At 36.4% G+C, this 26137-nt stretch overlaps 1 protein-coding gene across 2 annotated transcripts; it reads right to left on the bottom strand.

Annotated features, from left to right (window-relative positions):
• Positions 1–9475: 9475 nt before the first annotated feature.
• Positions 9476–22583, bottom strand: LOC121367914 (zinc finger protein 782-like). 2 transcript variants are annotated; one of them, XM_041492368.1, is made up of 2 exons: positions 22498–22583; positions 9476–11393 (listed from the first exon to the last, which is right to left on the bottom strand). In XM_041492368.1, the coding sequence occupies exon 2, from the start codon at positions 11343–11345 to the stop codon at positions 9957–9959; it is 1389 nt and encodes a 462-aa protein (XP_041348302.1). In that variant the 5' UTR covers positions 11346–11393; positions 22498–22583; the 3' UTR covers positions 9476–9956. The 2 variants fall into 2 exon arrangements, with proteins under 2 accessions (XP_041348302.1, XP_041348311.1); XM_041492377.1 differs by lacking the exon at positions 22498–22583 and adding an exon at positions 18148–18337.
• Between the last annotated feature and the right edge of the window lie 3554 nt (positions 22584–26137).

Below are 26137 nucleotides of genomic sequence, written 5' to 3'. Positions count from 1 at the left end.
ATGTTCATGGAAATATTCCTTGCAAAATGAACATAATTATGCATGCTTTTAATAGTGGGATGAGGAAACCATCACAGAGTTGGGTGTAGACAATTGTGAGAATGTTTTTAGCAATGTGTGTATGTGTGTGTCTCTCTCCACTCGTCAATGAAAAAGTGGGGAGAAAAACAAGAAAGAAAGAAAATAACCAAGGAACTACCGCATTATTCAAGGGAATGACTATAATCTAAAGCCGTTTTTAGATTAACATTTGATCACTCCGGTCCTTTAAAGTGGGTGTGCGTCTCTGTCTCTCTGTCTCTCTGTCTCTGTCTCTGTCTCTCTCTCTCTCTCTCTCTCCACACTTCAGGACGTAATGTTCCATTTCCCCACCCCCCCTCTGTAATCTATATAAATCAAGATAGACATCTAGCTTACGTCGTACCCCACCTCCTTTGCAACTTAAGATATCTTTCCTACAAACCTTATATTCGGTTGGCCGGTAGATTGGAAGGTATATGTTTGATGATAATCTCCCTTGAATTTATTGCTGAATTTACCTTGGCTAGGTATTGTACTTACTGAGTGTTGGGAAACGAACATCACAACACACGACGTTGGTATATGAAACTGTCAAACTAACTTGTGCTACATTATTGTGTACAAAAGTAAAGCTGTATAGAAAGAAAGAAAACAATTTGTGTTTCCGTTATGGTTTTCCTAGAACATTGTTTTAAAGAATAGTTAAACATGGATATATATTTGTGATTTAGAGGATTGGTGTAAAAATGTCATGTGGCATTTGATCTTTTGTGACCTTGAAAGATCAAGTTGGACATGTACAGTGTGTATATTAATATGTACAAAATAACTGTACTTTACATACAATTAATGTTTCATTACATGATATTTGACCATGAATTTTGTGGTATACCTTATGATTACTATTATAATTATATACACGTAGTTATATAATTGTTATGTAAAGTTCTATATATGTTTTTTGTTGACCTTTGCCATGAAAAGTCTGATCAGTTTTACATTCTTTTCATTTGATTGTACATACTACATCTATTTGTATATTTGGAAATGGTGTACATTAATTACATTGAAACTGTTGATGGTATTTAGAAAATTATGTCAAACGTTGTAACCTATTTAATTTGTATACTTGTTAATTTGAATTTTGAAAAATAAATTATGGTAATATGTATACTGATAATTAGTTAGAAGTTTTAATTATTAACAGCCTATAATTTTGATAATAAAGTTATTTCAGAATACATTAAAGCCATGGGATTGGCAAATGAATAGCCACATGTGAGAGGGGAGGGGATGGGGGCTCTGAAACAGACACTGTATGTAACAGGTGCATGTGCAGGGAGTGCTTTTGGGGATCACACACACACACACACCACTCGAGCAAATGTTGTTGTTTTTGTTTTTTTAAATATATTATCGGGAGTGGGTGGTAGCATGACTCGACCTCCCCCAAACTCCAATACATTTCGCTCAACACAGTCTAGACCCCCTTCCCCTGCGCAGCTGCCTAACCTTAAAAGACCGACGGGTGTGACAATGAAAACAGTCGGAAATATTAACCTTCGCAGGGAATGGGAGGGCATGCATCCCAGTGGTAAAGCACACGCTTGAATCGAGCTTGGTTTGGGATCCATCCCCGTCGGTGGGCCCATTGGTCTATTTCTCGTTCCAGCTAGTGCATCACGACTGGCATTTCAAAGGCCGTGGTTTATGCTATCCTGTCTGGGGAAAGGTGCATATACAAGTTATAAAAGATCCCTTGCTACTAATGTAAAATTTCAGTGGGTTTCCTCTCTAAGTCTGTCAAAATGACCAAATGTAGGACATCCAGTAGCCGATGATTAACAAATCAATGTGCTCTAGTGGCATCTTTAACTTTTAGCCTTCAGGGCCCAATATTCATGTATTCGGGTTTGGGGATGAAAATTATGGTCTTCTATAGCTAGACAAAATGTGTCCTTTGAAAATACATCTAGCCAGAACATTAGAAAATGAGTTATCAGATGAGAAGGTGTGTTTGGTAAAATATGTAAAACTGACGTGACTTGAAGTGGGTGTGTTTGGTAAAATATGTAAAACTGACGTGACTTGAAGTGGGTGTGCAGGCAATGTTATTGAAATGAGCTCTACTTATTTACTAATCAAGTATTAATCCGTGGAGCTCATTTTATTCAGATTGGTGTGCAGGGTGAGTGTTTTAGGGGTCGACACCCATGTGGTGTGCAGGGTGAGTGTTTTAGGGGTCGACACCCATATGGTGAGCAGGGTGAGTCTTTTAGGGGTCAACACCCATATGGTGTGCAGAGGGAGTTTTAAGGGTCGACACCCATGTGGTGTGCAGGGTGAGTGTTTTAGGGGTCGACACCCATGTGGTGTGCAGGGTGAGTGTTTTAGGGGTCGACAGCCATGTGGTGTGCAGAGGGAGTTTTAAGGGGTCGACACCCATATGGTGTGCAGAGGGAGTTTTAAGGGTCGACACCCATGTGGTGTGCAGGGTGAGTGTTTTAGGGGTCGACACCCATGTGGTGTGCAGGGTGAGTGTTTTAGGGGTCGACACCCATATGGTGAGCAGGGTGAGTCGTTTAGGGGTCAACACCCATATGGTGTGCAGAGGGAGTTTTAAGGGTCGACACCCATGTGGTGTGCAGGGTGAGTGTTTTAGGGGTTGACACCCATGTAGTGTGCAGGGCGAGTGTTTTAGGGGTCGACAGCCATGTGGTGTGCAGGGCGAGTGTTTTAGGGGTCGACACCCATGCCTGCTCAAGCAAAAACGTTTTCTTTCTTCTTTTTTTCAATAAATTATCCAGGAGAGCATGTATTTGTTTATATATTTTTTTTAATTAATTTATTTATTCATACATGAGTACATACTAGCCAGTCCCAGGTCTGCCCACTGTCATGCACGTAAGTGGGATCGACCGCGTGGATTGTAGGTCCCATGCATGTGGTTGAGTTATACAGCATCCTTTTTATGGATGTCTGGATAGCTCAGAATGCATCGTGGTTAGTCAGCAATTTGTGGGTGATTCGGTGCCATAGGTTCGAGTCCCAGCAACGGCATGGGACAATTTGTGAGGTCAGAAAGGATTTAATTATCCCCCTGCGCCAGTGCGTTAATATCTATGTATGTAACAGTCAACCTCGACATACATACAATATATAGATATTCATACATCAATACATACATACATAAATATGCGCACAAACGCATATTACATATACCATACTTCATATATACCGTACTTTTAAACTTATTCATACACTATTAATATATATGTACACCCATATTTATCTGAAATGATTTTGATCTGAGTGTCTTAAAAAAGCAAAGAAAAAACAAAAGCATATATAAACAAAAACGAAAAGGAAAGAAAGAAAGAAAAAAAAAATAATAATAATAATAAAATTTAAGAAGTAAAGCAAATTAGTGTCTAACAGTTAATATCCACACCTGATGTCATACAGAGAAGAAGCAGTTAAGAGCTATATAGTTAAAGAAGATGGTGTTTTTGATGTTATGTGTCAATACTGAAAAGGTTAAACCACTTTCCCAAGCATTCATTAAATTTGTCATGTTCACAGTTTCTAAAATAAATATATCTTTCTATATGAATTTTTTTTCGCAATATGATTTTTATACCATTAATATGAAGACTGTTTTTTTAGTATTTTCGTACTATAAATGTAATATTAATATGAAGACTGTTTGTTTAGTATTTTCATACTATAAATGTAATATTTTATATTGATTAAAATTCAATGAACTACATCACTTAGCTCACTATTTATCATAACTCTATGTTTATTAAGTGAAAGTGACTCCAGTTTTGTTAAATATCAGTTTAAAAAAGTTTCATCTGGGCAAAAAGTGTATGCAAATTTATTTCATCTAGTACCACTGTGTCAAGTAGCCTTGTGCGTAAAACATGTATGGGGTACCTGTAAAAAAAGTACTTTAATTTTGCGCAAAACTAGGGTTGTTGTAAAAACATACCCTTTTCTTCAGTTAACACTTTGAAGTAGGGGTTGTAGTACTGATATTTATGGTCATAGTTTGGTTGATATATTGCATAATATAGTACAAAGGTTAACATGGTCACCTATGGAATGATATTTGGTATAGTACAACCTTGTATCGAAATACAAGGGAAACAACTCTTGAATTCATGAAATGACTTTATTATGGAGTTGTCTCAAACTCCAGGAATGTCCTGGCATTTTATTATTAATAACGGCCTCGGTGGTGGTGTGGTTAAGCCATCTGACATAAGGCTGGTAGGTACTGTGTTCGCAGCCCGGTACTGGCTCCCACCTAGAGCGAGTTTTAACGACTTAATGGGCAGGTATAAGGCCACTGCAACCTCTTCTCTCTGACTAACCACATAAAAGCACACTTTCTGCTGGTCGATGATGTTAAATGTGGTCAGGTGGTGTCCTTTCTTCTTTCAAAATCTGACAAATACGAATAATTAATAATTTAATATAAACAAAATTTTAAATAATAATAATTAACTGATAATTTTACATATTATATTGTGTTAATAACAAAACATTCATTTCCATCTTCGCATTCATTCGCTAAGTTTGGCGTGGAATCATCTCCAGGGGTAGAGCGCTCGCTTGAAATTACTTATGTCATGGGATCGAATCTTCTTGGCTGACCGATTGTGTTTTTTTCCCCGTCCTAATCAATGTTCGATGACTGGTATTTGTCGTCCTGTTAGTGGGAAAGTGCATATTGGATATCTGCTGCGAATGAACAAAACACAAAAACCGTAGGAACACACACGCGTACACAGAAACACACACAAACAAACACAGACACACACACACACACACAGAGAACGAGATACGCACACAAACACACACACAGAGAGAGCGAGATACACACACACACATGGTTTTTCTAGAATCGATTGCCATCGGTGACTCCATTGGGCTATTTCTCGTTCTAGCCAGTGCACCACGACTGGTATATCAAAGGCTGTGGTATGTGCAATCCTGTCTATAGGATGGTGCACATAAAGATCCCTTGCTACTAATGGAAAAATGTAGCGGGTTTCCTCTTTATGACTATAATGTCAAAATAACCAAATGTTTGACATCCAATAGCCGTGATTAATAAATTAATGTGTTCTAGTAGTGTTGTTAAACAAAACAAACTTTAACTTTAACACACAAATGTAGTCGGTGTCCGTTAACTACGTGTCACATGTGCTAAATGTTTGACATCCAATAGCCGATGATTAATCAATGTGCTCTAATGTGTTAATCGAAACTGACTTTAACTTTTTAATTTCCAATTGATAATTTTGTTCAGTCAATAAACGTCACGGCTCCACAGCCATCTCGATTTCTCCGTGTTAAACTGGGCGTAAACCGACACATTAGAACGAGACACATGAATACTAAACAGCATGTTTTCACCCAACCTATCTATCGACCGTTCACATGACACCCGATCAGAAACGAATTGGCCCAACAAAAATCGTCGCTACCGGCAACGTCTCCGCGTCAAAAACGGTTACGGTAATTTGCGTTCGTGTAATTATGATCTGGATGCGTTCGCGCGCTTTTCATCAGCGTGCACCGTGCAACATTTGGCGTGAATTATTCACATCCGGGATCTAACTAGCTGTACTCTCCCGTGATTCCTAGTGATGCGAAAACCATGCGTCCGTTAGCCATTGTCTTCTGGTTAGTCCTTCGGGGCGTCTTCGTTTGTGTAGCAAACTACTTTTGTAACGAGACAAACGCTATGATCGAGCGCTTTAATATTTGATGTGCTCCGTCACAGTGAATTATTACACACACACAATGGCAGTCTGAATACACAATCAGTTTGTTGAATCTTGTCAAGACAATATTGTTAGGAGAATCTAAGCCACATCCATGTAGTTTGTGTGATAATATGGGGAAATAAGGCAGACATTCCCGCAACATCAGGTCATGAAGGATAAAGAAATATAAATACTAAGAACTTAAACAGAATATAAAACAATAAAAACAATATTATTGTTACAAGCTACAAATATGTTTGGTTCGTTCGAGCGTCTTACGGTGATATTTCATTACTGTTTCGTCTCTTAACCTACCAGTCAGCCTATTAAGGTGATATGGCATTACTGTTCATCGATTAACCTATCAGTAAGTTTCTTAAGATGATATGACATTACTGTTCATCTCTTAACCTAACAGCGAGCCTTTTAAGGTGATATGGCATTACTGTTCGTTTCTTAACCTAACAGCGAGCCTCTTAAGGTGATATGACATTACTGTTTCGTCTCGTAATCTAACAGTAAGCCTCTTAAGGTGATATGACATTACTGTTCGTCTCTTAACCTACCAGTAAGCACAGTGAGTAGGTATGTCATGACTGGTACAGTGATGCATGTCTATCAATGTCTATCAGTAGCCCGAATACCTGAGCCTGTTCAAATGTCCGTCTAACTGTCGAACGGCAGAGTACTCGGGCTAATCTATCAACAGCCTAGGCATGCGAACACTGTGCTATCTGTGGTCCCACACGTTGACTTATTACGACTATAAAACATACTAATTGTTATATTTCCACAAGTTCTTAAATTTATATAATTAGAAATACAAGTGGAGATACAGCTCCGAAGAAACAATATTTGTAGGTGGGAGCACAATCTCTAGTGAGGGCATAAATCCGATTTTCAAGGATAACTCTAGCACTCGCCAAATTCGCCAATTGCGAATTGTAAACACAACTGGAGAATTTTACTGTAATTTGGCAAAATAATTTTATGTAACGATTGATATTCTGTGAAAATAATCGCGGGTTTCCACAATTTTTGGAGTTAAATAGATAATTTGGCAACATTTTCTATACACCCAGGTCTAGCCCTGGATTTTTATCTTTGTTTATGTCGAGTAAGACAGAAACAAATCCCCCGAAAAAAACGTACATTTTCGTGTTCAAGTGGAGGGGTAGGTACAGCCAACCCCAGTTCCGACATTATATGGGCCTGAAATAACATATTTTGGCTCTAATGTATTACAGATAAAAATGTAAGTACAGGTTCCATTAGACCAAATCAATTCCTATTGCCGGTAATGTTAACGTTTACTAATAAAACTGATATAAGCAGCGTTTCAACACACCCAGGAAGTACAGCAATAGAAAGTGTGGCACCTCACATCTAATCTAGCTGCAAGAAAATGGGGGGTCACGTATCATTTAAGAGATTTAATTTATGTTTTTAATAGCAACCGTAATTTTTGCTGAAAATTGCAGTTCCATTTTTGGGGGTACCCCGCATTAGTTTCAACCTCTGGTATATACTGCATAACAACTGTATAACAAATAAAAGTGTATTTATTTATTGTCTATGGATAATAGTATTAGCACAAATAATCAATGTCACATATTACTACCAATCACACCCACAGCTGCTTTTACTCCATAAATATTTGACGGTGCACGTCGAACCTTGACACGGTACTCTCTTCTTTGGTACTATGCAACCTATATCAAAAAAATATATTTTTCAAAAAGTGTCCAATTGGGTGTTTTCATGACTATCAGGATCTTCTGTGTTCTGATATGATGTGACAACATAATTGAAAGTGTTGTTCCTACAGTGCAACCTGATTTAATGTACACCTCAGGAAGCATCAGTGTTATGCAAAGTTGTATACAAATGCAATGTATCATATTTAAAAAAAAAAAAAAAAAAAAAAATACTACTCTTGAAGATACATACTATGGGTTGGTTGTGTATGCTTAGTTGTATATGTAGTGTGTGCATGCATAGTCAGAGTCTCTCATTTCCAATAAATAATTACCTTAAAACTCATTTATTGCAGTGACCCTGTGTTTTGAAAGACTTTAATGGGCATATGATAAGAACTTCACTAGAAAAAAAGCATATTACATGTGGTATCTGAAATGAACACCACTGCATCCACAAATAGTAGTAAATTAATGTGGTACACATCATGGTGGGGTAAACACCCAAGGTATGGACTATGCTTGGATGTCAAGTCACTGAATGCAATATTTTCAAACCCATCAGCCTAGTTGGTTTTTATATATGCATTATTAAATCCACTGACAGCTACCAATATATCTGTTGATATTTTATTAATAATCTCCAGTGATTGGTGCTTACAGACATGTATCATATCTAGAGTTATCATTAGGGTTTTACATCTTTATTTTTTTATTTGTCATAAAAAAAGCACATTCAATCCATCAAAAGAGTGCGAAAGTCATTTTTCTTTAATTATTTTCTGTTTTAACTGAATATAATATTTATATCGTATGCATTACTACAATCTGTAATGTAACACATCATTTACATAGTAATATTGGAAAATATAGCTTTACAAGTGTGGTGATAGTGGAAGATAATACTAACACACTCCTAGGTAGATTAACAAATGTGTCAAAATTGCTTTTGTACTTGGTATATACTTCAAATACCCTTTACTATAGAAAACTCACTGAATATATGGACAAGATTTAATGAACTGACCTAAAGCTATCATTACCAAGCTTATATTTGTGTACAAATAAAGAAGAGAATGCAAAATGGCTACACAGAACCCACTTTTGTAGATTTTAATGTTTTTGCCAAACTCACAAAAACAATTGTAAAAACTCCCATATTTGCCTAAAACATAATTCACCAACCTAAAAAGTATGTTAAAATTACAGCAGAAATCAGGTTATTTAAATATAGTCATTCCAGAGCCAATTGCATTCAAATACACATTGTTAATGGAGATCTAAACGCTTAACCTAATATCAGCTAACATTATTTTTTAACTAAAAATGAATTATTACTAACAGCTTATTTCATCTTGCCTAGACTTATTATCCTAAATAAGATTAGTGTTATATGACATGTCCATCACCTTGGATAAATAAGCTTTAAAATATTTTAAGTAAAAAATATGGGCCAAAATCTCCAAATGGTCAGCACAGACTTTTTTTCAAACTCTATTCTCAGCAGTGCACAGCAAATTAATGCCAAGGTCAAGGTCATTATGAACTCCCATGCCTGAGTGTAACCTAATTAAGCAATTATGACTGTCAAATAACAGTAAATGGCACACAATATAAAATAATGATAATATAGTGAATATATGCTATAGGTTCCATTAGACCAAATCAATTCCTATTGCCGGTAATGTTAACGTTTACTAATAAAACTGATATAAGCAGCGTTTCAACACACCCAGGAAGTACAGCAATAGAAAGTGTGGCACCTCACATCTAATCTAGCTGCAAGAAAATGGGGGGTCACGTATCATTTAAGAGATTTAATTTATGTTTTTAATAGCAACCGTCATATTTGCTGAAAATTGCAGTTCCATTTTTGGGGGTGCCCCGCATTAGTTTCAACCTCTGGTATATACTGCATAACAACTGTATAACAAATAAAAGTGTATTTATTTATTGTCAATGGATAATAGTATTAGCACAAATAATCAATGTCACATATTACTACCAATCACACCCACAGCTGCTTTTACTCCGTAAATATTTGACGGTGCACGTCGAACCTTGACACGGTACTCTCTTCTTTGGTACTATGCAACCTACAGCCACATGGCATTGAATTACATGTCCATGCTCTGTTGTTCTGATTATATTCATTGCATACACAATCTACTTACTAATAGTGTGTCCTCCACTAAGTAGTTGGAATGGTAAGACAGTTTCAGTTTGTTATTCTTCATTAAAACTGCAGTCTCAAGAAATCATTGTTCCATTACGATTAAATCATTCATATTATTTTTCTTCCATTTTTTTGTCTTGTGTGTTCTGTTAACACGTCGGCAGTCTAGGTGACAAGAGTGTCGAAGTAAACAGAAGGCCTGTTTTAAGGCATTTGTCTGTAACACACACACGTTTATTAGAACCAGTTCAGTTTGTGTTTTCGCTTTAACAGTGGCAATAGTTAAATAGGCGACAACTTGAGCTTCCCTTTACGAATAGCTGTGATCACAGATAGGTTTTCCTCTGTAGTGTGGGTACACTGATGGCTAGACAAGTCTATTTGAAAACTGAAAATCTCTTTGCAAATTGGACATTTGTATGGCGCTGCAAAGATTCGTCGTTTTGCTGTGCGCGTTCTTCCTCGTAGGATTACCTCCGACTCGTTGGGTTGAACGGTAGGACGATCTTCCAAAGGCTGCCATTCTGGTGCAAAATCTGGATATATCTGGCTTGTGCAGATACTTTCTTGGTCGTTATTTGACGACAGTGTCGGTATCTTGTCTTTATATGACGTCTTTGGTCCTGTTGTTAAACTTTCAACACCACTGGATGGCGTTTGATGAGATGCACCTCGTTTTGATTCAGTTGGTTCCGAGTCAACACAAGTTGAACCAATGTTTCCGCCATCACCACTGTCATCATCGAGCTGATGGCACTGGTTATTTGTATTATTTAACATGCTTGAATGGTTCTTAAAGGACCGGGATACTCGGTTCTTCCATTTCGTTTTCCTGTGAATCTCGATCGTCGAGTTGGTATGCGTCTGTTTCAGTCGATCCGGAAGCAGGCGATAGCGGGGTAAAAGGCGGGAATTCTGTGACGTCAGCATCGTTTGCGCCGGTTCGAGGATGATGTTACTGTAATTGAACGACAAGCCGATGAAAGGTTGGAGGTCGCTTCCCACCTGATTGGCCGGTTTCCTTGAATGGACTTTTTGATGTCTCTCCAAGTTACTCTTGTGGCTGGTCGCGTAGCCGCAAAGGTCGCAGCGAAAGTCTTTCCGCCCACTGTGGACGGTCAGGTGACGTCGCAACAAAGCCTTGCGACAGAAATTGCGGGAACAAATCTGACACCTGTACCCGCCTCTGTGGAAGAGTCCAACGTGGTCGCGTAGCAACGATTTGCTCTGAAACACGATGCCACAGCACTCCAACGTTTTCGTGCACTCTTGGTGCATCGTCACAATATGGCGCTTCAGGTTGTTTTTCCTGTCAGTGACATACCTACACTGTGGACACTTGAAGGATCGCTGTTCCTCTGACCCCAAGTCTTCCCCTGGAGTCTGGTGTTGCGGCTGTCTTGGTTCACGCAGACCATTTGGACATGGACACGCGATACTGCTGTGGAGTGAAGGGGAATGCACTCTGGTTTGGGATGAATCGGTACAGGAAGGAGATACTTCGGAACCTGGGTGTGTCGACGAATGGGAGCTGGCGACTGATGACGGAAAGCCACGGAAATCGACAAAAATGTCACTGTATGGAATCATTCTTGAAGTTGGTGATGGAATCGAGTGAAAGCAATGTCCGAACGTGAAGTCTTTTCCAAACACTAAATCTGATAATGTCATGATGTTGGATGTTCCAGGTATCAAATGTCTGATGATTTCTGAGGCATCCTAAAACAAAAACACAAATATTACATGGACTACAAATACAACCACGACCACAATCACATCCGTTGTTATTACTATTAGTACCTACTACTACTTCTGCTGCTACTGCTCAGGACAGTCATTTTAAGATTATCCAAAATAAAAACAAATCAAAGTTTGTTTTGTTTAACAACACCACTAGAGCACATTGATTTATTAATCATCGGCTGTTGGATATCAAACATTTGGTAATTTCGATATAGAGTGTTAGAAAGGAAACCCGCTACATTTTTCAGTTGGTAGCAGGGAATCTTTTATATGCATCATCCAACAGCCATGATGGCACATGCCATGGCCTTTGATATACCAGTCGTAGTGTTTATACATATTTGTAGTTTACAGCTTATACTGGGTTGATTTTAGAAATTAAAAAATATTATAAATTGAATGTGTATACAGAATCAGTAACATTACAAATACCGATAATACCTAATGGCCTAGAAGAACTTCTTAAAACAAATGCTTGTAAAACGTTTTATAATGCTTGTGTAAACGAATATACATCTAATCATAAAATAAACGCGCAAGTAAAATGGCATATTTTTGGAATAGATTTCTGTGACAAATGATGGGAAAATGTATATCTTCTCCCTTTGAAGCTAACTACGAACACAGGGATTCGTTACTTTCAGTACAGGATTTTGTTGTGTGTATTTTAAAGGAGCTCAATCACGGATTTAGTGGGCCTTGTTTCTCGAAATATGCATTATAAATGGAAATTACATTCATTTGGAATACCAAAACTAGTTACTGTATGATCCAAAACATTTTAATTGAACTACGATCGAGGGAATTCCACGACACGCTTCATTTTTAAAATTTGGAAGTCTTCTTGTAAAAAGTCATAAAAATACGGAAAAACAGACTCGTAGTGATGAGGCTATATATACGACAATGTATAATGTATTTGTTGATTTTATATAAACGATCGCCATGTATAGAGACTTGGCAAATAAGGGCCAGTTATATACATGGCAAATAATAAAAAAAAATATTATTTCATGACGAAAATAACCGCGAATACGCTGAAATAAAATAATAAACAGTCGGAACATGAACTCACCATTTATTATTATTATTATTTATTATTATTATTATTATTAGGCTCGTGTACAAATTATTTTGACTGGTTCGCAAAGTGGTATTTCGGTTTTAATGTATAGCGTAAAAAACCCAGTGTACTGTTGCATGTTTTGTCGTCCAAATGTTGGCTAACTATTACTTAACCCAGTTGAATCCAGTTCTACGTGCAGGGACAAGTTCAGCCTGCCGTTTGTGCGTGTGTGCACGCACGTTAATCTTGCATTTTTATAGCCAAATCTCCGCCAGATAAAACACCGCCCCTCCACCCCAAAAAGCTAGTAGTAGGCTAATAATAATAATAGTAGTAGTAGTAGTAGTAGTAGTAGTAGTAGTAGTAGTAGTAGTAGTAGTAATAATTGTGTATTATTATTATTATTATTATTAATTATTATTATTATTATTACATGTATTATAATGTTGGTAAAATCACGTCGCGGTGGGGTGGGGGCGGTTGTTACAGAAACTTTACATAAATTTAGAGGGGGACCCGGGAGTGGTCTAAGCTTTACTAGTAGCCAATAAAAAAAAATGTATTTTGAGTTTTATTGGCCCTTGCAATTTTGAGCATTTGAAATGTGACTAAATACAGCAAAATAACCTTTTAGTCATATTTATTTACGGTAAAATTAGCTCTTTTTTTTACAAAATTTACGTAAGCAGACTCAAAATTGCAATCAGTGAATTATTAAGTTCAAGCCCTGTTGTTAGTTTGTGTACTGTCCGCAGTTAGTTTCTCTTTCAGTTAATCTACTACCTCAGCCGCTGATAATTTGTAATTGTTATTTATTTATTTATTTATTCATCATCATCATCATCATCATCATCATTGTTATTATTATTATTATTATTATTGTTATTTATTTATGTATTTATTTATTATAATTAATGTTTTGTTAGTACTGTAGGGACACAAAAGGGTCCGCTAACTTCATATACTCTCCCACCCCGTCCCCTGTTCAGAAAATGCACTGTTCGTACAGTACTTAGTATATATTCCTCCTGTTCCAGATGGTTCGGTAATATGGATCAATCAAATACATGTACTTATTTACCGCCTATATACATTTTTGCTGTGAATATAGCCAGCCCTCGTTAGTGGAGGCTATAGACACGGCCTTCGTATATATAGTCACATCGTATATAAACATCGTGTAGTTCAGAGTATTCTTTAAAAATGTAACAATTCCTATCCCAAGTCAGCTGTTATGGCATATTTTGTATAATAATGAATTTGAGAAGGTGGAAAATGACGGTGTTTGTGATCCAGATGTTTAGAGTATTTCGCGTACGACTAACGATAAATTTACCTATAGATGCAAAGGCCTAACTAGTCGGGATTGTCGACGTTTAACATGCTTCTGTTACTAAAATAAATTAATGTATAAGCTTAATATCATTCAGTACATGTTTTTATTAATTTTTAATAACTTATTTTCATTTGTTTGTTTTTTAAATATTTACCCTACGTCACAGAGGACGGTCAAGCGTTCTCGTTACACGAGCTTGGTAAATCGTTTTGGCACTGCACCTCTGCTCTCCAAATAGCCGTTATTTTTCTCAGAATTATGGACCGTATCCATAATTCAATTATTTTTATAAAATATCAATAATAAGTGTGATATGGTGGTTATGTAGATGGTTCAACAAAGTACTTTTAGGTACAAATCAGATGTATATATTGTCATATCATATTTTGTTTGGTCAGTAATTAGGTCAACCATCCGTGACAGAGCGCGTTTAACCATAAATAAGCACTTGATAATATATGGTATAAAAGATTCTGATAAATGTGAACGAAGATTTAATGCACCTTTCTGTGGTCATGTAAACATGTTCAGACATTCTGACATACTATTATAAACTGGATATTCTTAAAAACTAAACTCAGACTTCAACTGGATGAACAAACAATTGTTTTAGGCAACCCTAACTATTCTGAAAAAAAAAATACTATTATAAATTTAATTCTGCTAATTGCCAAAACAATACATATACAAATCTTCCAGAATAGTGTGAACACGTATTATCGTATTTCCCTAATAAATAACAGAACAATCCAATTTGAAGAAACGTGGAATTGTTGGACTAAACTAATTGTATAAAGTATAATGTATCTCTCATAATTATTTATGGGTACAGATTAATTATGTTGATATTTATGGGTACAGATTAATTATGTTGATATTTATATTAATACGTATAAGACAATTTTATAATGCATCATATATTTTATTGTTATATGTTTATTTTATCAATATATATCAGCACTATATTATATACTTTTGTTGTGAAATAAATAAAATAAAACGTTTTTAATAAAGTATATTACTAACGGCACACATATGTTTAGTTACAACAGTTCTACTGAATGCAACTGTCAACGGTTTAAAACATTATTTTAACCAAATGTATAAAAGTCTTATATGAAACATAGAGATGATATAAATGGTTTATAGTTAATTCTTTTATTTATTTATTTATAATCGTAAACCTTGTGACATCACTATAACACAGGGCCATTCTCAACAGTACGTTACATTTTGATGTCTTCATGTGAACGAAGGCCTAAATGAAAAATAAATGTGTGTTTGCAGGCCGTTTTCCCTATGTATTATTATTTAACATGTAGTCTGTAAGATAGGTGTATAACCGTTTATATGGATCCGTATGGGTGAATGTAGGACAAATAAGAAATACAAAATGAGCCGGTCTCCCCGACTTAATTATACTTGGGACGTTCCATGAAACACACATTTTTAAAAAACCATGTGTATAGCAACATCTGCCTCAATTTCTTGTTTAATTTACATTTTTACAAGGTTCCATAATTTTGACGCAAGAAATTAAAAACACAAAATATTTTTAACGTTCCTTACTATCAACACTTACAATTTTTATAGTGTGTTGTCTGTGTGTTTGTTTTTTGTTGTCGTTTTGTTGTTGTTTGGTTTTTTTTGTTTGTTTGTTTTTGTTGTATGTTTCTTGCTTGTTTTGTTTGGGGCTTTTTCGACTCATGAAGTCCAGTATGATTATGTCTACTTAAAAATTAGTTTGCACAGTCTTGTCATAAAGTTCTCATATTTGCTATATAATATGTACTTTGTGGAAAATTGTATGCAATGCATTCATACCACACACACATAATAACACACATACATAAACCGACGTGATCCAAATATGTTATTAACATTACATTCTAAATTTCAGCTTCTATCGCGAATATTTGATTTGCTATATCTGTGATCACTGCAGTCCTGCCGGTTTTCCATAGCAACATGGAACTGTGTATACACATTGTTTTCCTTAAATGTCAAAGTAGCAATATTTTCGGTTCCCGCTAAAAATATTTCTGTTTTGAAACATAAAGTTTATCTATATGCCCATACAACGTTATTATACAAACTAAATAATTCCATTTACTGGTAGATATTTTTATTTATTTTAGAGAGGAATCACACATTGACTAGTGACGTCATTCTGTTATGCGTACACATTCAACACACTACGTTTACCAAGAATTCTTTATGATCTAACTGACAAAAGAAAAAAAGTTGGTGGCCATGCAAATTATAGGGGAAACCGTCTTGTAGTCCAGTGCAATTCGTTTTAAATTATTATTCTAGATTTAATTATGGAAAGATTATGCGTGGGATCGATTAATTTGTAGCTATTTATTACAAATAAATATAAAAATAACAAAATATTGTAGTTTCAACTTCGACATAGCACCGTTAAATGCAAAACGAATGATTGATGTTGAGATACTTCGTGTCTAGCGTTTATGGTCCGATGACATATTTGTGATGGACATGCTCTTACGTTATCCGACGCCATATAACCGTAAAACATGTGTTGAGTATAACATTTCCTTCCTTTCCTGTTCAGTATTTTTGTGCTGGGGTATCGTTAAACATTCATTCATTTATTCATTCATGTTCTTACGTTGTGGAAGACTAAATGACTATTATTTATGATTGGACAAACTGGAAATATGTATGAAAAAATCAGCGTTATTAAAACATTTCAATGCTGAATTTATGTGATATGTTTCAATCAATGGATTTTAAAGGCGACCATGCTTCCTATTGACCTAACAGCCCCTACCTGATGATTCGAAGTGTTATCATGTTACTAGGAAATACGTTGTGCACATGACGGATATTTGATACATTTTCAGGTAGGTTGTTTTCTCATTTTTCAAACATCCATTTACAGAAATAATTGTTGAACTACATAAATAAATATAACATTTACACTTCCTGTAACGTCAAATTACTTCTTATTTTTCTACTCTCCATTATTCGCCCCCATTCGGAACTAGCCAGCGTTTTGAATTTAAAAAAAATTAAAACAAAAAAGTAAGCAGCTTCCTGCAAAGATTGTTTACATTGAAACAGCGTCTGACGTCACAGTCACTAGCAGCCAGTGATGTAGTTTAAACAATATTTATTCAATTTTTTTCAGGTGGGATTGGTCGACAGGCTACAGACCTATATTAGGACCTTTCCCTACACTATTTTACAAACAAGCTGTGACAAGATGACAGACTAAGTACAATAATAAAAACATAATAGTAGATAATTAAACAGTGATGTATATCTTCTTCAGGTCACACATAAACTTGAGTTTATTTTCGCAGAAAAAGGTACAACAACTGTAATATTGTGACACAACAGACTTTTAAATATAATCAAAGAATTTTATTTAAAATTTGGAAACAACTAACTTTTAGGCTGGCTATGCCATTCCCAAGATGTTTTCGGGCATCTGCTATTGTTCGACTTCCGGTAGTAGTTTCTACACGATAAAACTAATAGTTTCTATACCGCCTTTGACTGAAACATATTACAAAAATATAACTTGAAAGGGGCTGCATCATAAAAAGATATATCAGGTTACTACGTTTTGATATCGTGGTTATTTGGCTCGGTTCGATAACGGTGTAGAAGGCTCGCTGAAGCTCGCCTGTTACAACGTTATCTAAACCTCGCCAAATAACCACGATTTCAAAACGTAGTTACCTGATATTATATATATATATATATATATATATATATATATATATATATATATATATATATATATATATATATATTATATTTTTTTTTTTTTTTTTTTTTTTTTTTTCATACGTGCGAAATTATTTGGATGCAAAATCCTTAATGGCTATTAAGACGATCAGAAACACACTGGATATACAGAGACTGATATTCTAAACAAGAAAAATATAATATTTATTTAGTTGTTAAATAGAAGATTCGTCACAAGTGTTTTTTCAATATGGAAAATAGCAACCGAGTCTATGTTAATCTGTATTTGTCGAGGCTCTGCCAAGACAAATACCGATTAACTAGACGAGGTTGATATTTTACATATTAAAAAAACACGAGCAGCGAATTCTATTTATCCTATAACACTTCTAAAATAATATTTTCATTCCATATTTACTAAATCACAGTACTAAAGAGTAAAGTTGTCTCCATCTTATGAAAACGTAACGCTCAGGTCAGGGCCGTAGCTAGCATGGGGGAAAAAATTCGGAAAGCATTATACAAACTTAATAAGAAAAGTAGTTTTAGACTATTAACTATTAAAGCGAAAACAACGTATGTGAAGTTCTGTATTTATTACATACCTTCTTGTATGTTTTATTAAAACGGTTTTTAATTTAACGCCATAACAACACTTTGTTAAATCTATTATAAAAACTCATTTCATAGATTTACTTAACGCTAAGAATCACTCTCTGTGGCAGCTTTGTGTAATGTTTCAAATACGATGTGACGTCATTTGTAAATCATATATGACGTCAGTAAATAAAAGGCGCTAACTGCAGTAAAAAGAAAAAGGGAATTCCCCATTTAAAAGTTCCGGTCCATATTGCACATATTATGTCTTTATCACAAAGTAAGATTGAATAGGTATGTAATAAAAGATTTCATTAGTCGCATATATTTTACAATGCAGTAAACTCAGGATATTCCCTTGAAAGATAAACGTTTTGAGTAAGGAACTATTACCCCGTCTGTATATTTGTTCATCAAACATTAAAGTCTGATCCCGGGTACATTTCTCTGTTAATGTATATTGAAAGCACAGTAAAACGTTCATACCCGAGAGAACACGCTATTGTTTACGTTCGTTACAGCTTGTTGGGGGGGGGGGGGGGGGGGGGGGGGTTAGCTCAGTCGGTTGAGTGCTCGCGTCGCAGGATGGAACCACCTCGATGGATCGTTCCAACCAGTGCACCTCAACTAGTCAAACGCCGTGGTATGTAATTTCCTCTCTGTGAAAAAGTGCATATAAAAGATGCTGGTAATGGAAATATGTAGTGGGTTTCCTCTGTAAGACTATATGCCAAAATTACCAAATGTTTGACATTCAATAGCCGATGATTAATTAGTCAATGTGCTCTAGTGGTGTCGTTTTAAAAAAAAACCTTTTACAGCTAGTTTGGAAGTTCCTGAGACGTGAACTAGACACTTTAATATAAGCTGTTTATGTTTTGTGTACTTTCTTTTATTCAAACATTCTACCATTGGTATATCAAAGGCCGAGGTGTGTGCTATCCTGTCTGTGAGATGGTGCATATCAAATATCCCTTGCTACTAATGGAACAATATAGCAGGTTTCCTCTCTAAGACTATAATGTCAAAATTACCAAATGTTTGACCACGAATAGCTGATGATTTATAATTCAATGTGCTATAATTACGTCGTTAAAAAGCTTACACACACACACACACACACACACACACACACACCACACATACACACACACAAACACAGACACAAAGACACACACACACACACATAAAGACACACACACACACACGCACAAACACACACACACACACACACACAAAGACACACACACACACACACAAAGACACACACACACACACATACACATAAACACACACACACACATACACACACACACACACACACACACACACACACACACAATCCACACTTTTTTGTTCGCGCAGAAATCTTGCGAAATATTATTAAGGCAAACGTTTTTCGGAGTCTTTGAAGTAATTTGAGTAAAATATCTGTGGTGAAGTACTTATTTTCTTGCTTGAAATATTATTCTATACAAATGATTCATCTCTCTGTTTTCTTCAGCCGTGGCGAGATGTTTGGCGCCTGTACACTGACAGTCCTCCTACGGAAAGGGAACCATATGTCGTTAAAGTGGAAGTTAAAGTTTATTTTGTTTAACGACAACACTAGAGCACACTGATTAATTAATCATCGGCTACTGGATGCCAAACATTTGATAATTCTAACATGTAGTCATCAGAGGAAACCCACTACATTTTTCCATTAGCAGCAAGAGATCTTTTATATGCACTTTCCCACAGACAGGAAAGCAGATGCCACGGCCTTTAGCCAGTTGTGGTGCACTGGTTGGAATGAGAAAACTCTCAATCTGTTGAATGGATCCACTGGTCGTAGTCAAGGGACGTTCACGCCAAAGCTAGCATGACTATAGACATTGAACAGACAAAAAAACCAAAACAAAAACAGACAGAAAGTCAACAGTTGTGTAGTGGGTTACAATATAAACAGACAGCCAACAGTTGTGTAGTGGGTTACAATATAAACAGAAAGTCAACAGTTGTGTAGTGGGTTACAATATAAACAGACAGTCAACAGTTGTGTAGTGGGTTACAATATAAACAGAAAGCCAACAGTTGTGTAGTGGGTTACAATATAAACAGACAGTCAACAGTTGTGTAGTGGGTTACAATATAAACAGACAGCCAACAGTTGTGTAGTGGGTTACAATATAAACAGAAAGTCAACAGTTGTGTAGTGGGTTACAATATAAACAGAAAGCCAACAGTTGTGTAATGGGTTACAATATAAACAGAAAGTCAACAGTTGTGTAGTGGGTTACAATATAAACAGACAGACAACAGTTGTGTAGTGGGTTACAATATAAACAGAAAGTCAACAGTTGAGTAGTGGGTTACAATATAAACAGAAAGCCAACAGTTGTGTAGTGGGTTACAATATAAACAGACAGCCAACAGTTGTGTAGTGGGTTACAATATAAACAGAAAGTCAACAGTTGAGTAGTGGGTTACAATATAAACAGAAAGCCAACAGTTGTGTAGTGGGTTACAATATAAACAGAAAGCCAACAGTTATGTAGTGGGTTACAATATAAACAGAAAGCCAACAGTTGTGTAGTGGGTTACAATATAAACGGACAGTCAACAGTTGTGTAGTGGGTTACAATATAAACAGAAAGCCAACAGTTGTGTAGTGGGTTACAATATAAACAGAAAGCCAACAGTTGTGTAGTGGGTTACAATATAAACGGACAGTCAACAGTTGTGTAGTGGGTTACAATATAAACAGACAGTCAACAGTTGTGTAGTGGGTTACAATATAAACGGAAAGCCAACAGTTGTGTAGTGGGTTACAATATAAACAGAAAGCCCACAGTTGTGTAGTGGGTTACAATATAAACAATTGCCGAAAATTACGTACTCATTAGGATGATAAACATTTGTGCAATAAAGACAAACAAAACTAAACTAAAATAAATAAACACAAAATATAAATATATATACAAATTTATACAATGTATCACTATTAGAAATTTTTTGAAATGAGACATGAATTATATTTTCGTGTTGAGATTAATAATGTCCGTACATCCCAAGTGTTTCTGGTTATCCTGGTCTTTCTAACACTTTTCATATTTTCAAAAGCGAACATACCTCTGAGAAGTAACGGTTATGAGACGAGCTCCGGTCTATATTTAAGAGTATTTTCCCGTTTCAACGTCACATACTGTTGTTTAACTCTATGGTAACTTGGTTTGTACTTTGTAACCAAACTTGGTGTTAATGTTTCACAGGTTGAAATTAGGGTCTGCGACTTTAAAACAATTTCCTTCAGCAAACCGCTCCGAGATCCGGCCTCAGTGATCCACTTTAAAACCCGCAGGTGCCGGTTTCTGGTTCAATTACCGGCTTCGGCGCGAACAATGGGTAACCTGTCAATGGGGCGGGTGAAATACAGCCAAAACCGACACCCACACAACGACGTTCGGACTCAGAGAAATATTTCACCAGTTGGTGGCCAGGAAGGCGTACTAGGACCTCAATTGGATATTGCCATTAAATGAAAAAAGCTATGATGAAGAAGTCAATTGTCATGTCATGTTTTCCTCGATTCTGATATATTTATCACAAAATTGACCTTTTGTGACTTCAAAAATTAAAACTAAGAAATAAAATGTTCGTATTTATTTAATCATTTTATTAATTAGTAGTAGTAGTAGTAGTAGTAATAGTAGTAGTAGACCGGCCTCGGTGGCGTCGTGGTTAGGCCATCGGTCTACAGGCTGGTAGGTACTGGGTTCGGATCTCAGTCGAGGCATGGAATTTCTAATCCAGATACCTACTCCAAACCCTGAGTGAGTGCTCCGCAAGGCTCAATAGGTAGGTGTAAACCACTTGCACCGAACAGCGATCCATAACTGGTTCAACAAAGGCCATGGTTTGTGCTATCCTGCCTGTGGGAAGCGCAAATAAAAGATCCCTTGCTGCCTGTCGTAAAAGAGTAGCCTATGTGGCGACAGCGCGTTTCCTCTAAAAAACAGTGATAGAATGACCATATGTTTGACGCCCAATAGCCGTTGATAAGATAAAAAAAATCAATGTGCTCTAGTGGCGTCGTTAAATAAAATAAACTTTACTTTTTAGTAGTAGTAGTTATAATTTGAAATATTACATTGCACACACAGTAATATACAAATGCATTAATTATGACCTGTGTATACACCTACATAGCTCGGCCATACGTTTCTAAATCGGGTTTCGTAAAAACCGTCCTGTCGAAATTGCTAATTAAATTACAATGGCTTACTTTAATAAAACTGGCAATGTTAATTTTGCATATAACTGAGTTAAATTTGGTATGTTGACAAACTATTAGACAATTTGAAAATGCGCCTTACCTGTGTCAGTCAGCAGGTGACTAAAGCGATAGACCTAATTACTACAGCCGTTGTGGAGATCACAAATTAGCTCTGTCCCATCCTTGGAGCAGTAATCCATAATAAAGTCTCACCGTTGACAGCAGCAGTCACGTGACCGTTGTTTTTATCCAATAGTGGACTCCGTTCATGCGCATCAAAGTTTTATCAATGAAACCTCGAAGGCAGAATCTTGATTCATAAAAATGTAGCATGAATGAAAAGCGTATTTACCGTGGGAACAGCTGATGTTTACGGAAGAATGCGCGCGCTTATGACGTAGCAGGTACGCCATTTTTCTTTCTCCTTCTTCTTTTTTTTTTTTTTTTTTTTTTAAACAAAAAACCGCATAATGCCTCTCAGGTGCTAGGCCCGATATATCAAACTTGTTTATTAATCGACTGTGTATTAAAATATGTTGACCTTTTTAAGTGTGCATATTTTAATAGGTGCATGCTGTCCCGCTTGCCATTCCGTTGTTAGTTTAATGCACATTAATTTATCCTTCCCCTCTAATGAAGTTCCCATACACTACACGACTGTCATTTTAACGTGTCACGCTTTCAACTAATTAATATTTTAGTTATTTTCTCATTGTTGGAAGTGTCATCTTCGGATTTTTAGCGTCCTGTTGGAAATACGCACGTGCACTGATTTGGCAGTGTGTTACGCTCCAGATGCATCCAATGGGCAGGAACAGGTAGCGGTGTATTTGTTGTCAAATTGCAATACATAATTAACATAAGCACGTGTTGCGGCGAATAACTGTTCGTGGGCCTTCTGGCCACCAGCCGTACAGATGTTTTCACACAGCCTCGTCACATGTTCCAGACACTGCCTACTGAATAATTCACGTTATATTTAACACTTGTTCCACAACCGCTTTATTTATCGTCTGCCTGCCTTTCTTTCTAACTGCGTTTCTGTCCGGTTTACTGTCTGTGTCTGTATCTCTGCGTTATGTACGCTTTGTGTCTCCGTGTATCTGTCTGCTCACTGCACCCCCCACATAACACCCCACCACCTCTCCCCGCCCTCCACCCCCCCCTCCACCCCCCCCCCTCTCGCTTGTCTTCTCTCTCTCTTTCTGTCTCTGTCTCTGTGTATCTGTCTCTCTCTCTCTCTCTGCCTCTGTGTCTCTCTGTCTCTGTCTCTCTCTCTCTCTCTCTCTCTCTCTCTCTCTCTCTCTCTCTCTCTCTCTCTCTCTCTCTCTCTCTCTCTCTCTCTCTCTCTCTCTCTTTCTGTGTCTCTGTCTCTTCGCTCAAATTATGGAATCAACGAGAATAGCTTTTGCCTAACATGTGAAATAAATAGCTATATATTAAATACGGAATTATTCATGAGAAATGAGAGAATTCAATAGTAACTCACAAATGGCTGAATATGTACCTGTAAATTAAGCTAAAAACGACTGAACCGAGTTAATCTTAGTTTACGTTGTACAAACATAGATCAATAAAATGTTTTCATCGAGATAAAATTTCAGGTTTGAACGTTTCAATTGTGATTAGCAAGAGAGAATACTACATGTTTTATGCAAAATATAGTTGATGACTAAAAGCGTTTACAAAATGGAACATAACATAACATAAACATTGTTTCAAAGAGACAGGATACACGTAAGGTACTTGGTCTTAAAGCAAAAATGTGACAATAAATTGATAATATATAAGAGATAAAACTGTTACCTAACACTCTGTCAAAGAATTATTACTAAGATAGGATTTTCTTACTAAATGCTTTAAGTGCACAGATGATAATAAACGAGTTACCAGTTATCAAATACATATCCCGAGTGAAATAGTTTTCACTTGTTTCACCAGGGACATACATTTGATAATACCTGGTACCGAGTTTGTTGTTATATTTATCACCCCAGTCTTTTTTTTTTTTCTTTTTTTCCTTTTTCTTTTTTTTTGTCTGGCGAAAACGGGTGTAATTCCGACATATTTCACGCGATGTCAGTAACGAGTTTTTACTAATGATTAGTAGAAATATAAAGTTTATGATATCATTATTGGGGTTTAAATAAGTACTACACCACTGCTCCTCATTATAGCATACATTAATTTATATAATTTTTTCTTTTGGTACTTTTCAATTAATGTTTAAACTTCTTGATCGTCTGCTTATCACTTTGTGGTAGAAGATATATATATATTTTTTAATATGTATTAAATCGTAATAATAATATTTAAAGAGAGCTTCTAAATTATGGTAGCCCCACTCCCATGGCTAGTGATATTCAGTGTCCCAATGGGTCCACTGACGGGGATCGATGGTCGATCGATGATAGATCGATCGAACATCAGGCGAGCGCTTTACCACTACGGTTATGGGTTATGCGTATACCATATAAACCGTAAGCGTCGGAAGTGGAAAGCCGGGAGTGCCCCCCCCCCCCTCCCCCATTCAGAAAATTTTGCATTAACCCACCCCAAAGATGTAGCGAGTCAGAATTACGAAATGTTTCACATCCAATAATCAGTGTGCTCTAGTGGTGTTGTTAAACAAAACAAACGTTTTAATCCCATCAGTTGAAAAGAAAAGTAATATCAGAGAGAGAGAGAGAGAGAGAGAGAGAGAGAGAGAGAGAGAGAGAGAGAGAGAGAGAGAGAGAGAGAGAGAGAGAGAGAGAGAGAGAGAGAGACAGACAGAGAGAGAGAGAGAGAGAGAGAGAGAGAGAGAGAGAGAGAGAGAGAGAGAGAGAGAGAGAGAGGAGAGACAGACAGAGAGACAGACAGACAGACAGACAGACACACACACACACCAGATGAGAGAGAGAGAGAGAGAGAGAGAGAGAGAGAGAGAGAGAGAGAGAGAGAGAGAGAGAGAGAGAGAGAGAAAGAGAGAGAGAAAGGCGAACAATGTTAACATCTTTCAATTCCTATGTCGTATGGTATAACTATAAATAATTGATGACGTCAGTAAGTAGAAGGACGTCAGCATGGTCTACTAGTAGCTAGTGTCACTGGCAACACGAACACTACACACACATTACTTCAGCACTACTGCACTTACACATAGTATTAGAACTGTTCACCCACTGCAGAACATTACTTTTTAATTATGATGACTGCACGACATATACAGGATGTATGTTTTGTCTTATCCCGATATGTGTCTTAGCTGTCAAAACCTGCTATAGCATTCATATACATAAAAAAAATCCCTTTTATATACTATGAGATGATTTATGTATAATATTGTTTAACTGTATATATCTTATTGTTTTATCTGTGCTGCCATTTTGTAACTGTACTATGTTAGTTCTTAGATATGTAATGGAGAACTGCTAAATGAATTGCTATTTTATGTTTTAAATGAAAATATTGGTTAAAATGTCAAAGAATATTTACAAAATTAATAACTCTAAATCATAGGATCCTTTTCGGACTTAACCTGAACGATTCGGTCATGAAATCCTCAGCAGTGGATAGCTGGCATTAAAAGCGCGGTGCACGTGCTAAACGTGTAATCTGATTTCCGATGTTGTTTCCGACAATCTTCGCTGTGTTCCGCCAGAATATATTACTATCTCTAGTATCAGATTTATGAAGTTTAAATTACATTTAAGAATTGAACGTGAAATTTTTTGAGTTTCATGCTAGTATGAAACGCA

This window comes from Gigantopelta aegis, chromosome 1 (assembly GCF_016097555.1).
Source record: "Gigantopelta aegis isolate Gae_Host chromosome 1, Gae_host_genome, whole genome shotgun sequence".
NCBI lineage: Eukaryota > Metazoa > Mollusca > Gastropoda > Neomphalida > Peltospiridae > Gigantopelta > Gigantopelta aegis.
This window is presented reverse-complemented; position numbering and strand designations above follow the sequence as displayed.